The 17,976-nt window shown below is 50.2% G+C and overlaps 1 protein-coding gene across 3 annotated transcripts; it reads left to right on the top strand.

Annotated features, from left to right (window-relative positions):
- Positions 1-4,414: 4,414 nt before the first annotated feature.
- LOC121601944 lies at positions 4,415-17,831 on the top strand. Of its 3 annotated transcripts, XM_041930742.1 has the most exons (3): positions 7,136-7,349; positions 7,431-7,513; positions 10,300-17,831. In XM_041930742.1, exons 2-3 carry the CDS (start codon positions 7,495-7,497, stop codon positions 15,450-15,452), a joined length of 5,172 nt encoding a protein of 1,723 aa, XP_041786676.1. In that variant the 5' UTR covers positions 7,136-7,349; positions 7,431-7,494; the 3' UTR covers positions 15,453-17,831. The 3 variants fall into 3 exon arrangements, with proteins under 3 accessions (XP_041786678.1, XP_041786677.1, XP_041786676.1); XM_041930744.1 differs by lacking the exons at positions 7,136-7,349; positions 7,431-7,513 and adding an exon at positions 4,415-4,628; XM_041930743.1 differs by lacking the exons at positions 7,136-7,349; positions 7,431-7,513 and adding an exon at positions 4,640-5,633.
- Positions 17,832-17,976: the final 145 nt, after the last annotated feature.

Raw genomic sequence — 17,976 nt, 5'->3', positions numbered from 1 at the left:
AGGAGGAAAAACGGAGCACGATCAACCGTTCGGGACACGCAAAGGTAGAAAAGCCGCCCGCGATCGGCACAACCACCCAAACGTGGGGTGCCTTGGGATTCCAATGCTGCGCTAGAAGAGAAACCCTTCTTCTTTGCAAGAAGGTGGAGGAAGAGGAGAAGGTGGAGGAGAAACGCAGCCGATGCCTTTGGTAACGATTTTCCATAATTTTCTTCTCCCACCGCAACGGTGTGTCCTCTCTGCTCGTGTCTATTTTTGCTGTCCAAAGGTCCAAAGGCCCTGCACAAGGTGGGATTATTATTATTGTTATTATTATTATCAACCACCCAAGCGGGAGGGAGGCTGTCGTTATGATGATTGTTTGCGCGTTGTTTCTTGTACGCGCACGGGGAGGGGGAGGACGACGCCGAGCACACGCGGGAGATCGCGCGCAGATCAGAAGCGGCGTTGCGGCCCGTTTGCGCAAACGCTTCTTCGCTTTGGCCGCGGCTGCGATGATGTCCGGCTGCGTTGTTTATCGCACTGCCAATGGTGCCCGGTTTTTGTTGGAGACTTGGTGGGAAGGGGCAGGTGGGGAAGCGGCGGGCACGCATTTCTATATCGCCGGTCCGATGGTCGGTCCGATGATGGCGAAACGAAAACAAAACGGGAACATAATACATATCTAGATCTTATCGAGCGCGGAAGGTGCGTTGGAAGGAACGGGGAGGCTGATGTTGCTGTCAAGCATCGAAGGGTGGTGATAAAACGGGGGGGGGGGGGAGTGCGATCTAAGCGGGGTAATATGTGCGTGTGCATGTCCGGGATAAGCGCACCGGCACCGGGCCACGGCGAAAATGCACATTCCGTCCGTAGTGAGACACAATCCGCGCTGTATTTTTCGCAGCGAACACATTAGAGAGAAGCCATAAAAGAGAGGGAGAGAGAGAGAGAGAGTGACAAACGGCATAGAGAAAGCCCCCGTTCAGGCGAAGGCTGCACGATGAACGGATTCCCTTCGGATAGGTGTGCGGCGTGTTGGACATGGGAAGGAGAGTTTCGCTATCCCCGAGGCCCCCGTACAAGGCGAAACCTGTAAAAATGTGCATTCATAAAATGTGGTCGGATCGCTGGGAGACGGTCCGTCGGTGTTCCAACAGTGGACATTGTTTGTGATGTGGAGAAAGGGGTGAAAATAAAGCTATTATAGGCAATAGTTGTGCACCACGACAAACACGACGAGCACGAGATGAAGGAAGCTGGACACAGAAGCTACAAGCCAGTAGCGATCGGTTGCTTTGGGATTTGGCAAACAACAATTGCATCATCATGAAACAGGCAAATCTTACAATCACAAGGAATGGGAAAGGGTGGAGTGGTGGTACGGGCTTTATCCATTGCGAATTTGTTCAAAATTGTTGCAGCATTCTCTATGGCCGCAAACCGAAAACAGTGCACCGTCTTTGTGTCGGGCAGGCCGGTTTTTGCACACGGTGTGGTGCACCTGCACAGCAACAGGGGTGGCACCTGCAGCTGCAAACACATATACCCACAAATAATGGCAAACGAGTGCAACCGCGCCGAGACAGTTTTATGAATAGGGTTTTGCTTGATTTTGCAACGGCAAAATATGTATAAAACTCCAAACACCGCTCTCTCTCTCCCTGTCTGCCGTGTGCGGTGGTTTGGGGAGCTGTATGCGATGGGGACCAGTGGGAAGGAATCCCGGTTTTGGTTTGGCAAACACGCAGCTGCGGTGCACAGTCACAAAAAAATAAACCCCTTCCAGCGCGATAGATGCAATGCGACAACCACACGACACCGCGAAACAGATGACCAGCTCCAGAGGGGCCTCGGGGGAGAGGGACACTTGGGGAAAGCCCCCGCTGCTGTGCAGTCGATTGTTGCACTTTGTGCATATTTGGGCCTTTCCGTGTGTGTGTGTGTGTGAGTGAGATGTTTATCTTGCCCGATCGGGTGCGAGTTATCTAACGCCGTGAGGCGCGTTTTTTGGCGGGGGATAGCGACGGGAAAGGGCGAGGGGCCTAGCGACATGTTCATCTTAACAAGGGCAATAATTGATCGCAACATCCCAATCATGGCGGAGCTGGAATTGTTGTTTGGCGAGCAAAACGGGCCGGTTGGTTGGAAAGCCTGCGCTCAATTGGGCTTGAATTGGCAGTAATGGTTACAATGACCGTTTGGGCGGGGAAGATGTCGAAATAGACGTCCCTAGGCTCAAACAGTGCTACCAACATAATTCATGTTTTGCCATTTTTATGCTTGAAATAGTGCTATAAATGAAGAGAAAAATGATAAGTAAGTACGGGTCTCATTATAGTTGCTTGAAAATTTAATCAAATTTCTTGTACAGATACTATTTGTCGTGCTCCTATGTTCAATCGAACCTAAAGATATTGACGATGTAAGGCCTTATTCCGAACTTATTTGAGTATTCCTTCGATCGAAAAAGCAAATACTCTTACACGCTGTATAGAATTATAATTTTAATAACACTGATCTAGACAAACTTTTGATAGTTGGAGAGAACGTGTCTGTTCTCTTACAGATCAAGTTTAATGTATGAAATTAAAGCATAAGTAACTCAATGTGTCACAAAGAACCTTGTAGACATACAGATGTTTTGAACTAGATCTGAAACTAGCTTATCCTGGATGATGAGGAAATGATATCAATGTGCATACCTTGAATAAAGAAACGTGAATATCATTCGACATCTAATATGAGTCTTTTTTGTATCCAAATGCCAAAGTTCTCAGCAGGATCTTCGTTTCTTCAGGAATTATATCGTGATTACTTCATAATAATACGGGTAGTATGCATACTTTATACTAATACTTCATGATTCATACTTCATAATAATCCGTACTTCATAATAGTACGGATCTTCTCTTTTGGATAATATTTTTTTGCACGCAAAAATAATCGCTCTTCGAATTGAGTGAAAAATTGTAGTACAACAATCTAATTTCTGCCACGATCGGGCGATTGGAAGGCATTTGGGAAGTATCGGCCCGATTAGTGCGCGACAAATTACACTCAGAAGATCCCATTACACGATCTAACCGAACGTTAATATTTATAGAACCCAATCATGATTTAGTAACATGGGAAGGCAAGAAAATAGATATTCTGAACCCAAAATGCATGTACGAGCATTATGAAGAGATTCAAATTGTGGAAGATTGTTTCACCAAACAGGTTCATAAAGCTTGAATTATAGTTAATCTGATGTAATCCTTTTGGTTTGCTCGTACGTTAATTCTTTTCGATTAATTTGGAATACAGCTCCCCTATATGCTCTCCACGAAGAAGTTGCTCTAGCGGCTGGTAGTAGTTTTTATGATGATTTATGAATTTATTGCCGCAAGAACTGAGTTGCAACATTGTAATACAACAAAAGACCAACCTTTGCCTTGTTTTTTGCAATTAGACAAATACCTTGCAGGCAAAACTAACAAAGTTGTAGTTTAAAAACAAAAGTTATCAATAAAAAAAAACGCATTCCTTTACCGCATAGCGCCTCTCGAAGGCGGCTCTTCCTGCTCACAGAACGAAGGGTCATTAACTGCATAAACTCTGCCACCCAATGCAAAAGAACATTATTAAGCACTCTCGCTCGCAGCACACACAGGGACAGGATACATAGCGACCTCCGTTGCTTATAGCGTAAATTAATTTACCTTTTGTTTTGGACTCCGCTCGGTCGCACTGGCCCTGTTGCACCGGGTCCAGCGACCCATTTGAATTGCAATTTATCGGATTATCCGGGAGCAACGCGGAGCAACACACAAAGAGCCTGCCGAAGCGTTGCCGCGGCACGGCAAGCAAAGGAAAGCGCAAAGGGGGGACAGGTGAAGGGGGACAAAAACAACAAGTGGGTCCCAAGTGCGTGTGTGAGAGCGACATGGTCCAGGCATGGAGAATGGAATGAGCGCAACGGTACGATAAAATGCAAGCATCTACAAGCAGTCGGAGATGCATCTAAGACAGCCTTCCCCCGCACGGGGGCAGGTTCCCTTGGGTGCTAGCTCCGATCCACCCGGACCCCGAAGTGCCTCCGCGGGTTTTGCTGTCGCAGTGACGATGCTACAGGTGCTGCTGCATTGCTGTTGTTTTGGCCTGGCTCGCGTGTGCTCCCTTTGCCAACAAAAAGGGACGTTTGAGGGAGCTTTCGGAACAGGTTTTTGTGCCACGGAAACGCATGGATCTGGTTTTTGCGGCCGTTGGACTCTCTCTCTCTCTCGCTTCTGTGGGATCCTCTCCATTCTCACTGCGAATCACCAATCACGCAAACGCTAGCTGTCTCTTTCGCTGGAGGGGGGAAGACTCTCACGCTCTCTTGCGCTCATCTCGCGATCGGCTTCTCCATCCCTTGGATGCTGCGATGCATTCTGCTCGAGCGCATTCAGTACGATCGCGAGAGTGCGTGCGCGCGCACACACATACCCAAAGCGCCGACGGTCGAGCTCGAAGCGCCGTCTTGCTGCAAACCGGCTGCAAAATCCCCGCTTGTTCCACAAGAGAGTTTCCGTGTGGCCGAAGAAAGACTGCCAAGTGCCTACACCCGCGCGCACACACCTTTGGATGGCGCATCTAGATTTACAGCGTGAATCATCCTCAGCTGGGTCAGTGATCATTGTCGTCACACGATCGCCGATTGCTAATAGCGTCTCGTAATTCGTGGAATATTCATAAATTGTGCTAATTGTGTGTGTGTGTGTGTATGTGCGCCACAAGTCTTGCACCGTTGAAAGTGCATCCGCAGTGGCTTCATTTGATTTGCTTCCCTCCAGGGGCCTCAGGGAAAAGCAGAAGGGGGAAAGAGTGGGGAAGAAATAGTGCAGTGCAATCTTCACTTTCCGGTTCCTCAGCCCTGCCTGGGGTGTGTAGCTGTATAATCGAAAAGCAATTGACCATCGATAACTGGGTGCGAGCGGGTTGCATCGACGAAGAAGACGGCGGTGGAGCATTAGCGCCATCATCATCCTACTCCCTCTTCGCTCCGGCAATTTGTTGCAATAAACCGAGTGAATCGATTTCCTGTGCCCTGTGTGTGTTTGTGTGTGCCTGGGAAGGTGCTGAAAGGGGGGGTCCTAGTAGGCAAGAGAGTGTGACCGGCAGAGCGATTTGTGGCTTGTGATTGAGTGGGCTGTGGTGTGTCCTAAATCGTCCCATTAAGGATAACTCTTCCGGAAAAGTGGCTCTTCCCTCCCAAAATGAATCGTGTATGTTTATATGGGTGTGTGTGTGATACATCCTGCAAGTGAACCGTCAATCGGACGGTTTTGGGCCGTTAGGATTTTAGGCTGCGGATTGCCAAGTAACGCTGGCCTGATTGCCTCTCGGCATGCCTTGGATTCGTGTCCATCGCCCTGTGTTGATTCTGTGCCTGTGAAAATGGGGCAATAAAATTGGGATTGAGTGATTCGATTGAGAAGGTTGAGAAGGTTCGATTGAGAAGTGCAGTGCAGTGACTGTGCAGCGGTAACATCGAACGGAAATTAATACACTGCTGACCAAGTGCCGTCGGCTGGTGTGCCATCGAAGCAGCATCGAGGAAGACACTGACGAAAATACCAATTAGATGTAAATGTGAAGCGGAAGTGTCATATGCTTGTAATGAGGCGCTTGTGAGTATCATGTTCCGCATAGGTCGGGAGGGTGTTTGTTTATGTTTATGCTGGCGAGAGGAGGTTGAGTGATTGCTTACAAGATTTGAGCCTCTTTCTGTTTGCTATTGCTTTCCAACATCAAACAGAATAGTATTGGAATGGTGTTATGTCCCCAAAAGTGTTGCACATGCTTCTTGTGTGGGAAATAATTAGAATTCTTGTTTGATCTTGTCCCTGAAAACATGTTGCGCTTTGACCAGAAACTCGAAAACATTCCGCCAGCGAAACATGTTTGCCATTATTATTCGTTAGCTCTTGGAGCAAAAAACAAAGAAAAAAACTGCCGACATCGAGCACGATTAAAAGCATCTTCTGCAGCGCTTCGGGCAAGCGCGTGCAAAAAAACAAAACAAAAAACAAATGTCCGAACATTATCGCTCTCCGTCCGTCTCCACTCCTCCTTGCGAGCCAGCGCGCCTAACACACAAAACAAATGCGCGAACACAAACACGAACCATTGTTTTGAATACAGCGTGTGGATGGCCATCGGCGGCTAGATAAACATCTTATTCTCTTTCGCTAGCAAACTACCCCTTTGAGGGTGAAACGCGCGATCGCGCGCCCGCTCACCCTTCTTCGGTTGCGATCGAAAAACATCATTTTTCAGCACACACAATCATCGCACCGTGGAGTGGAAGAAGAATGGCGAGGCGGGGCTCGTACTTTCGCGTCTCCGTTGTAAGAGGGGGGGGGGGGGGATAAGATCAAACGTGGCGGGTCCGGTCCCGGGGACCCATCAACGTGTCCCGCGGCTTTAAACAATGTGTTGATTATTATTATTCTCCTGGCTCAGCGGCGCTCATTCACAGTTGCTGCCGCTGTTGCTGCTGTTGCTGTTGTGCAAACGCATCCGGGCGACGCATGTGCGATGCTCTTGTTTTCTTCGTTCTTAACGTCCCCAGCGCGGTCATCAATTCTTGAGACAGAGCGAAGAAGCAAGCTCGTACGACAGAGCTGTTTTTTTGTTTCTTAATACACTTTCCAAAACAATTCTGGCCCCGTCTTTCATGGCGATGGTCCTCGTTTTGCTTCTACTGGGGCGGACGAAACGAAAGACAGACCCGCCACTGGGTCGTTTGTGAAATGTGATGTAAGTGGTAGCGTGGCAGGAAAGTGTTACCAATTCCAACATCCTCCCGGGGATCCCACACCCCCGTGCACAACACGAAAGGAAGATCACATCCGCCGCCGTCATCATGTCGCGATGATTGTCTTCACAACACACGCTCCTCACACACACACTGGCCGCTATTGTTTTCGGGTTGGAGTGTGCGCCTCCCGTCCCCCCCAACCGTCCACACACAATGGCTGGGGCTGGGGCCACTGGGTCGTATGTTTGTCCTCAAGTGCGGAGGTGGCAAAAGCAGCAACGATCTTTCGTGAAGGGTGATTATGAACATGTAAACGAGTGTAACTGTCCTCCCGAAGGCGACCGAGAACTGTGCCGCCGCTGCCACCGTTGTTTGCATTTCTCTCGTGGTAGCGGGTAAGACAACAAAAGGCCACCACACCGTGTTGAACATCGGCTCGAGAAGCTGACTCGCATCACATCGTGTTTTGTGCGAAAGACAAAGCGTGCAGTGAACGTCGTGCAGCCGTGCTCTAACCGGAAATATTTTCTGAACTAAATGAGTTTAAATAAAACAGATGTTTTCTGATCTGCCCGCTTTGTGTGTGAGTATGCCGTGCCGTTTGCTCCATGCGAACTCCGCGTGCGAAGATTTGGTAACCGTGTTTTTTTTTCTGTGTGTGTAGCGGCAAAGACGACGCCGCGGCGATACATGCAAGACGACCGAACATTAAGCAGACCGAACCGAAGATGTACTTCACGGCACAAAGTGAGCATTAGACACGGAGCACAGCGACTCGGTTTGGCGCACGTTTGGTTCGGTGGCAGTTCTAGGCCTTTGTTTCGATGGCCGTTGGCACTCTCAGTTGTCTGGTGCGTTTGTCGGGTTGCCGTTGTTTAGTTTACCTTTCGAGTTGACAGGTGACAGGCCCGGGAGCGAGAGCTAATGGATATATGCTGGAAGTTAGTTTTGGCCGGGCGATCGCGATGTTCAGTTGCGCATTTCACTCACCATTACCGAGGGCACAGTGGGATGGTGTTCGAAAGTAGCAAAATTGAATTGCTTATTGAATGAAGTACATGAACGAATTACTCTCATCGTTGTTCTTAATTGCTTAATTTTAAATAATATCATATATAAATGTTAAAAACGAACTCAAATTAGCTGGAGCAGAAGGTGGTTCAAGTAACTTCTTGAGCTATAACAGCTAGCATTGTTTGTCTTTTGTGTGCTTGTTGTTATATATTTTTCCAAAATTGTTTGGTGAAAATTTTTTACTATTCCTTTGCATTCTTCCGCCAATTGTATGAATTTAAAGACAAAAGATTAAAACATTGTTAACAACAGATATAAACATAGTTTAAATATCAAAACAGAAACTGTAGGAAAGGTTCAAAAACAATATCTAGCATCTATGCTATTGCGCATAGAAGGATCTTGCTAAGAAATTTCACCCCTTTAGGTCTTATTTTTTATTCTATATTTTAATGACATTGATTTAATGATGTTATTGACAATTCAAAAATTGGTAACATCATTTTGAGCTATTTCATTCATCATTGGGAATGTTGTCTTCGAAGTATCACAATCGGAATTTTAATGTGTGTTTGTAATTTTGAATTGTTATGATTAGAGTTTAATCTCCGCAATTCATCTCTGTTTTCATTGACCCTGACAAGAGACTGACAATACATTGTTAAGCTGCATGATCTTCAGGGGCGGGTTAAGCATTACGCAAACTATGCGGCCGCTTGGGGTCCCGAGGTCTCAAGGCCCCTCTCACAAGTAAATTTGCTTCTCAATTCTTCTTTAGTTTAGAATTCCTCATACAACTTCTCGCTCTACACTTCAGAAAGGCTTACATTTGTGTGACCGCTGAGAACCTCCAACCCGTATTAATCCGCCACTGATGATCTTGATATCTTCTTTTTGTTAGTTATACAGATAATACATCTCTGAATTGTCTATATTTGTTATAAATCCTTAACTATGGTCATTACATCGAAATCTTACTTTATGATTTTAGATATTTTAGTTGATTTCCAAAATTTTCAATATCTTTCTGGTCCTAAATATAATCACAATCCAGACAATTTGCAGGCTTCAATAGATCATTCAACAAAGATTCTCAATTAGGGCCAACTCAAGACGTAAATGCGAAGCATTTGTTGAACGTGTAGTCTGTATCATTCAAGGGTTTCCAGCCAAATGATAAATTAAATTCATTCCTTCAGCTCTTGAAATCAAAGAAATTAAACTCCTAAAAACGACGATTCGTACCAGCCTTCAGAATAACTATTCACCCAAAAATAATAAAGTTAATGAGAAGATGTGCTGCAGGATCAATCTTCAATATTTCTTAATTGCAATATCCAAATATCTTTGGATCGGATCCCTTTTTGAAATGCTCCCGTTGGCCATTCCTTAACCCAAAGTGCCAGTGGACGGGGGTCAATTACATCAGCAAAAAAGGGGAGTTGTTGCAACCCATCGTTCGTTTGGGCGTGCCTCCTTCCGTGTGCCTCACCGAACAAGATAGAGCGGAGAAATTCATTCAACTCCACTTCTGCTGCTGCTGCTGCTGCTCCATTCATTGATATGGTTCAGTCACCGTGTGCTCGTTCGCTGGCTTCCTACTCACTTCGTCACAGGCACACACACACCTTGGAACAGGCGTGGAAGGCTATATTTACAACCGGTACAGTTATGCTGCCGTGCCGTGTCGTTCCCCCGAACGATCCCTACATCCCTCATCCGTCCCGCAAAAGACGTCGATTGGGAACCCGAGAAGCAAATGCCGAGAGTGTGCACACAACACCTCGCGTACACCCGCGTGGTCTGGCGTGGTCTGGTGTAACCTTCCCTTTTTTTTGCAGCAGCAGCAGCAGCAGCAGCAGCACGAAACGATACAGTGAATTTGGTGTGCGGTTTGGTCCGCGTGGTGCGCGCAAATGCGTACGCGAAACGCGTGGAAAACGATGATGAAGTGCGTTGATTTTCCAGGCCCCGTCCCCCGCTGCGCTGGTTCAAACCGTCTCCCGATTTGGCGTAAAGGTTTCGGGGCGTAAAGTTTCCGCATGTCATGCTTCTTATGATACATGCGAATAGAGGGAGAGAGAAGGACCTGTCAAGGGCTTTACCGTTCGGGTTTGTTGTGCGTTTGTGCGTGTACGAGTAAAATTAATTTTTGCTGCTTAATGGTGCAATCCTACCCGGCTCACCCTCTCACAGGGCGGTTGCAACGGTGCAGGACGAATGTGAATGAATGCGAATGCGACTGCGGCTTGAATGAAACTCGCTCTTTCGCCCTGGTACGCACGAAACGCTGGAGGCTGCAGTTCGTTGACATTGGTAAAAATAGCTAAAACATCGGGCTGGGGCTACAATTGCATTCATTGCCTCCTCGCAGTGAATTATTGCGCGGAAATGCGACTGAAAAAGAACAACGAAAAGGATCTGTCTCTTGTTTTACACCGTACACAATTAAGCACGTTTTTCGTCCGCATTTAAAACACGTTTCCTTTTGTTTTTCTTCCGGCTTTTCTCTCCTGCAGTGCGTCAACCGAAGCGCCCAGCGACCGTCGGGAATGACTTGAGCCCGGATACCTCCCCACCGTTGTTTGAAGCGAACGAGTCCCACTCTCAGTCAGCCATGGAGAAGAGCCTGCTGGTAGCGATTGCGCTTGGCCAGTACGAGACGGTACGGGCGGCGCTCGAACGGTCCAGCCCCGATCTGGACTACCAGGATGCGGCCTGCGATGGCAACAGCGCGCTGCATCTGGCCGTTCTCGCGAAGCACAACAAAACGCGCCTGATCGAGCTGCTGATCGAGGCGGGCGCCGATTGCGATCTGCGCAACCATGACGACCTAACGCCGGTGGAGTTGGCCCTGGCGAACGGGTCCCAGTATGTGGCGGAGTTTGCACTGTCCCGCGAGCTGGACGGCGTGCCGGATGAGGAGGGGCTGCGGCGGCTGATCCGCCGCGGGTCGGTGGAGCTGCTGCGGATATTTCTGGAGAAGCGTGCGTTCGACATACACACCAAGATGAAACTGTTCGCCACCATACTGGACGAGCTGAGCGTGAAGGGCGTCCCGATCGAGCGGTCGATGAGCGTGTTTCTGGAGTACGAGCTGATCGCGCACAGCTACGAAGGTCGTCCCGGTGCTGCTGGATCGAAGCGGGCGGCAGTGAAGGGCAAAGCGGCCGCCGGTGCGAACAAAACAGAGGCTGATAGGCGTGTAGAGTTAGTGCTAAGCTATACCAAATACTTGAGCGAGCGGTACGACCCGGACAACCTGAACGATCTGGACGATGGGTTCGTGGTGCGGCTGCGGGCGCTCTGCGAGTGTTTGCACTATCTGGACGGGGTGGAGCGTTGGCCACAGCTGAAGCTGGTGCCGGTCGGCGAGCTGAGCTACCTGTGCGGTGTGCTGCTCGCGATACTGGAGAAGAGCGCCGGCTTCGAGATGTACAAGCTCGTGCTGAACAAGCACATGATGGTGCGGTTTTTGCGCGCAGTGGCGCAGGAGCTGGAGGCGCTGGTGCGCCCCTCCAGCGACCACCATCAACCTACCGTTCGATCGTTCCAGTGGACGCCGCAGCTGCTGCTCGATCTCATCGCGTGCATCCGCGACCAGAAGCTGTCACAGTACGTCGCACGAAGACAGCGCGCTTGCGAGGCGCTCCACCGTATCGCCACTTCCAACGGGCCGCTCACGCCCGCCGACGAAGCGCTGGTGCAGCGCGAGCTGGGACGCCGGGAGCTCACCACCCTGCAGGACAGCAAATGGGGCGTCGCGGACTACGTCGCCTATCTGCGGGCCGACCAGCGGACGAGCGCGCTCACGGTCGGGCAGCTTTGGCACCGGACCCATCCGAAGCTCCGCCTCCCGAAGCGACAGGTGGCGTACGTGGCGAGCAGGCGCGAACTGCTCGCGAAGGTTCGGGCCGCCCGCCAGCTGGCCGAGCTGAGCCGCGGCAAGGTGAAGCTGCTCGAGCGCGAGGCCGCCGCCCGGGAGCTGAAGGGATCGGTCGCGTGCAGGACGGTGCGGCGCCGCAATCGGGCCGTGTTCGGGCAGCTGCGGCGCACGTACGAGCAGGTCCGGCAGATGCACACGGTCAAACAGATTGCGTACTACGTGGAGAATGCGCTCGTGCTCGATCTGGACGATCAGGCGAACGCGTCGCTCTGCTCGACGGCGATCCAGCGCGTCCTGCAGTACATTGGGCAGGTTGGGGAGGAAGCGACGAACCTGCGGCGAGCGACCTTCGCCCGCATGCTGACCAATCTGCTCGACCATGTGCTTTCCCCGCTGGCCAACATCGGTACCACACCGCAGCAGGTCGATCTGCGCGACAACTTCACGCCGCACTGTACCGTGGGGAAGTATTTCCTCAGCAAAGCGCTCACGCTGGAGCAGGTCCGCACGATCCAGGACCGGCTGAAGCCCGTCTACCGGTTCTGCCTGTACGCCATCCACATCCAGCTGATCGAGGCGTACAAAACGTTCCTCGGGACGGCTTACCGGTTGCGCAACGTGGCGCAGCTGCGCTCGTACGCCCGCTACATCGGCGAGTACAATCTGCACACCCTGAGCCACATCAAGTTCGAGCACGTGTTTTACGACGAGCGGGAAACGGGGCGCATCGTGCAGGAGCTGAAGAAGATGTACCTCGGCATGGCGAACGAGCTGAAGCTGCTGTCGTTCATCGAGAAGAACATCCACTTCCGGTTCTACCACATGCAGTACCACCAGACGCGGCTGCGCGTCACGCTCGCGAACTTTGCGACCGTGTACCGGGCGCTGAAAGCGAACGGGGACTATGGTTGTGTGCGCCGGCTGGTGCACTCGTATCTGCGCCAGTCCTACCAGAAGTACGACATCTCCCGCTCGATCTCCATCTCGGACGCGAACCTGGCGCTGAAGGAGCTGCTCCGACCGTACAGCAGCTTGAGCGAGAACGAGGAGTCGCTGCAGGTGGTACGCCATCTCGAGGAGCTGCAGCGCCTGATGGATCCCGATCGACTGTTTGGCATCAATTTGGGGCGCCGGGAGTGTGCTTCGGCGCACGATCCGGCCGCTCGGTACGGCAAGTTTACCCGCAAGATGCTACAAGACCTCAGCGCACCACCGCTCAGCGACGAAGAGTTCGAGCAGCTGCACGAGCGGTTGAGTCGCACGAGCTACGGCAACATCTTCCTGCTCCAGCAGCGCTACAAAACGGTGGAGGAGTTCTTCCGCACGAAGGGAATGGCACTGGAGGCCGGGCAGCTGCAGGCGCATCGAAAACAGGACGAGGAGCTGCTGCAGGAACTATTTGACTCGCGCGTCAATGAGGTGGTGGAAATGTTGGAAAAGTTTGACTGTACCGATGTTGAGACGGTTTCGGAAGCGATCGAGGAACTGCCGCCGGCAGTTCAGTTCGCGCTCGAGTACGGGCTGGTCGAACTGCTCGAAATTCTCACCACGGTCGGGAGAATCGAACCAATGCACTCGAACTTCCAGTCGACCGTGTTGAGTGGCTGCCGGCTGAAGGGTTTCCTTGCGGGAGGCCACGAATCGCTCGTGCTCGAGGCAGTTACGCGCAAGTCTTCCGCCACGATCTTCCTGAACGTGCTCGCGTTCAAGCAGCGCGCGTTTCAGCTGTACAGCGGTGAACCGCACACTGGTAGCTGCAAGTCGGTGTCCTGTTGGGCGCAAAAGTACGCCTCACGGTTGCAGTGGATCGAGCAACAGCAAGCCCTGTTCGAAGCGGTCCGATCGGGCAGCATTAGCGTAAGCGCCTTGCGCCAACAGGTCCAGAAAGGAGTGGCGATCGATGGTCAACTGCTGGGCGCACTGATGCCCAACGAATCGTGCCGGTACGGGCTGATCGATGCAGCCATTGCGGGTGACTTCCGTGCCATGATCGACCTGCTGACGGGAGTTCCCCAAAACAGCGAACGAACCCAGCTCCTGCAGTATCTTCTTCGGCGCACTGCAAAGTCTCACTTTTTAGACGAGCGTTTGGAGGAGATGAAAGAGTCGGATCATCGCATGCTGGTGCTGTATCTCTGTCTGTTCCACGGGGATGTGGCGCTGTTCCGGAAGCATCTGAAACGTTTTAACGCGTCCGACGAGCTGCATCTGTTTGTGAACTCCGAGGATCATCGGTTCGTAAGGGAGCTGCTGAACGGAATGCACGACTACGATTGGAGTCGTGCCGATGGGAACGGGATGACCATTCTGCACAAGCTGGTGAACGCTGGCAACCTCGCGGCGGTTGAGCATCTCATCGGAAAGATGTCCCGGAAGCAACTGAACGCTCTGTGCAACATGAAGTACAGCGCACTGAATCTGGCGGCCCGTTTGAATCTGCTCGACATCGTGCGGGTGCTGGTCGGTGCAAAGGTCAGTCTGAACGTGATGAGTGAGGACGAGAAGCTGCCGGTCTACTGGTTGATCCAGTACGGCAATCCACGCTCGGTTGTACGGCAGACGATCGACGCTGCCACCGAGCTGACCGCTTTCTCGGGCGAACTGTGTCTGCTGCACCGGGCGATCGAGTACGACAACGAGGACGTGCTGCGGTACCTGATCGAGGAGTGTAAGGTCGATCCGAGCCGCATCTACTCGAACTGCAACAACGTGCTGCACGTGGCGGCCGGGTTCGATCGGTGTCGCATCCTGCGCTATCTGCTGACGCTGCCCGGGCTGCGCAAGATCGTGAACAACTGCAATCTGGTGAAGAACAGTCCGCTGCACGTGGCTTGCAAGGAGGGATACGTACGGTCGGCAAGGATACTGCTCGAGGAGGGCGGCGCCAGTACGGACGCTTGCGGGGAGTACGGGCTGAATGCGCTCGCGTTCGCCCTGTACACGAACAACGGGCGGCTGGTGCGGTGTTTGTTCCGGCAGGAGGCTTCGATCGGCGGTGCGCTCAGCTCCGACTTTCAGCCGATCAATATGGCGATCCGGAATGGGAACTTGCGCATGCTGGAGCTGCTGTTGAGGCGCGGCGTCGACGTGAACAGTGCGCCGCTGTGCTTTATCAACGCGGTGTGCGCAGAGTCGCGCGACATTGTGCGGTTGCTGATCGAGCGGGGCGCAAGGCACGTGAACCATCGCGATGAGTTCTGTCAAACGGCGCTGCACGTCTGTGTGGAGCGGGATCAGGTTGAGATGGCGCGCGATCTTATTCGAGCCGGGGCGCAAATCAACGCGAAGAATCGGACCGGGGCGACACCACTCCATCTGGCGGTACAGCGCGGCAATGTGCGACTGGTGCAGCTGCTGCTGGACCACAAATGTTCGATCGATGAGCTAAACTACAACGGGGAAACACCCTTGATCCGGGCGGTGGTCAGCAACAACCTGCCCCTGGTACGGATACTGCTCAACAATGGGGCGAGCATCGAGCGGCTGCGCAACAGTGAACCGCCGGTGCTGCTCTACCTGGTGCAGGAAAACCACGAGGAGGTGCTGGACTATCTGCTCGAGCACTACCAGCAGTTCGATGCGAACGAGCAGGACGCGTACGGCAACACGCTGCTGTACGTCGCCACCCAGCACAACCATATCAACATCGTGAAGCTGCTGGTCGGGAAGTATGGAGCGCGGGCGAACCCCACGAACCACAAGCAGCTGACGCCGCTCATGATCGCTCGCGTGAAGGCGTACAAGGAGATCTTCCACTTTCTGGAGGCGCGGCTCGTGGAGGAGTAGGCGTGTTATGTTTTTTTTATTGTTTGTGTTAGGAAAAATGTGTTGTATTTATTTGTGCTATGGATGGCAGTAGAAGCACACGTGTGGGTGTGTTTTTTTATAACAGAATTCGTTTCATAATTGGGGGAAAAATGTTTTGTTTTAGGTGTATGTAGTAGTGCTTAAAAAGTGGGGCAAGAAAGGAGAACGAAGGAGAGAGCGAATTATACCAAGCAAAATGAATTTATTTATTTGTAATTTTGCAGCAACAACTGAGAAGCACAAGAGCAAACGATAGAGAGAAGAAGAAGAAGAAGAAGAAGAAGAAGAAGAAGAAGAAGAAGAAGAAGAAGAAGAAGAATAGAGAGAGAGAGAGAGAGAGAGAGAGAGAGAGAGAGAGAGAGAGAGAGAGAGAGAGAGGGAGAGCGATTTCAGTTGTTTTATAGTACCGCCTAGTAGCTTAAGGGACAAGTGCAACAGCAAGATGTGTGCCATAAATGTATTTCTTTTTTTTTTGTTCTATCCCTTTTATTTTCCCTGTTTATCCGTTTCCGGACAGTACCGGAGTTGTAGAAAGACGAGCAATCGTTAGGCGACGAAGCAAAAATAGCAGCAATTTCAGTAGGGTTAGGTTTGACCGTTTTTTTAATTTTATTTTATTGCTATTTAATTTAATGTTTCTGTAGCTCAAATTGTGTAATTGAAAGTTTGTGGTGGTGTCAGGCGTGTGCAGGAGTAAACTATGTAACCCCTAAGTAAGTGTCATCCTAGATGAAGCCGGTGCCCCTTAGCCTGCACCCATAGTATAAGCGTTTGTAGAGAAGCCCTCCCTTCCCCCGTGTCTTAGTGACAGCGATCCATTTGTGCTCCCATGTGCGTGAGTGTATGTGTGTGTGTGTGTATGTTGCTGTGTTTTGTTATCACAGATAGCAGATAGAAGAAAGAAAAAAGAAGGAAGTAGAGTGAAAGTAACCACATGAAACCAATTTCTTCCCCCCAACAAAACAAGGCTCCATTTTCAAGTACTTACATACAGCGAGGAGAAGAGTAAATGGTACATCATTGTAAATATCAACTTAAATATGGGGAAAGTAGTTAGTAGAGCGACCACCGAATCACTCGCTCGAACACACAGAAACGCTGTCCTAGGACATTCCAGGTGATAGTGCAAATGGTTTTTTTGTGACTTTGTTTTTTTTTTTTTTTTGTACTTTATGGTAGCAACCACACACGTCCTTTCTTTCACACCGACACTCTGGCTCGTCGTTCCTTTACCGCAGTACCGCTAGTTTCATCCCGTGTGTGTGTTTGCAAGGAGCTGTAGTTAAGATTTCATCCGTTTGCTTGTATAGATGTTGCAGACGTAAGGCCATTTTAGTTCACGTGTTTTTTTTAAAACTATATATACATACACCGGTCGAAGGGATATATACAGATAGAGATATAGAGTGGTAGGATGTATTAGCAAACCATAATTATGTGCCAATCCAGTTGTGTTAGATTTCTTTACTCGTCTTGGTTTTTATTTGATTTCATGTACATGTGTGTGCGTGCGTGTGTATGTGTGTGTGTGTGTGTGTGTGTGTGCCCCATTATACAATATGCCATAAGAAGGATGAGACAACAATTGTACAAAGTGGTAATAGTAGTAAATAGTACCGTTCATGTGGCCATTACGTTGTTTTTCTGTTTAATTTCTACACTCTATCGACATCGGTTCTGTCGTGGTTTAGTACCTTTTTTTGTAGCCAAGTGTTTTAAGAGTTCGATTTACCTACAATTTACTGCAAACATTAAGGTTAGCAGGAGCGATAGCGAACGGGGCTAATAAATTGCTCACACACACACACATACGTGCACACATACAACTTACACACAGGATGGTGGAATATTTATTGTATAGAATAGAGAGCCGAAAATAAGGAGAGGGGAGAAGAGAAAAGAGGAGAGCGTGTGACAGAATGAAGCTAGCATACCGATCAAAGCAATCGGTCCTCCCCTCACCTGTGCGATGTACTTATTGGTTGAAAATTGGAACACAAATACACATCCACACACACACACATCACTGAATCACTAAAACTAGCGTGGTAAATAGGCTGAAGGAATGGTGGGTGGATGGCAGGTTACGCACTCCAGTTTGTACGATACTTGTCTAGAATAAACTCCCCCCCCCCTCCTCTTTTTTCGCTGATAAATATAAAACATTCAGACATGAGAGTGTGTGTGTGTGTTCGTGTCGTTTGTGATCGATCGCAGAGCAAAAACGTAGCAATGGCACAACACGCGTGAATCAGTGCATCCCATCATTACCGAGACGTGCAAGGCCGTGAGCGTGCGTGTGTGTATGTCTGACGTGCATAATGAAATAAACGTATTGTTTTTTGATAATACAGAGCCATTGCAGAGTGTGTGTGTGTGTGTGAGTTATTTTGCGAAAATGGGTTTTTTGTTATTGAGAAATGTTTAAATAAATCCGATGGAGGCGCTTGGTGGTTTGCGTTGCTACAGGTGCGATGGTGAAAAGTTTCACTGAAACGTTGCA

Source organism: Anopheles merus, unplaced genomic scaffold (genome assembly GCF_017562075.2).
Source record: "Anopheles merus strain MAF unplaced genomic scaffold, AmerM5.1 LNR4000237, whole genome shotgun sequence".
In the NCBI taxonomy this organism is placed as follows: domain Eukaryota; kingdom Metazoa; phylum Arthropoda; class Insecta; order Diptera; family Culicidae; genus Anopheles; species Anopheles merus.
The sequence above is the reverse complement of the archived record's forward strand: the minus strand, read 5'-3'. Positions and strand labels throughout refer to the sequence as shown.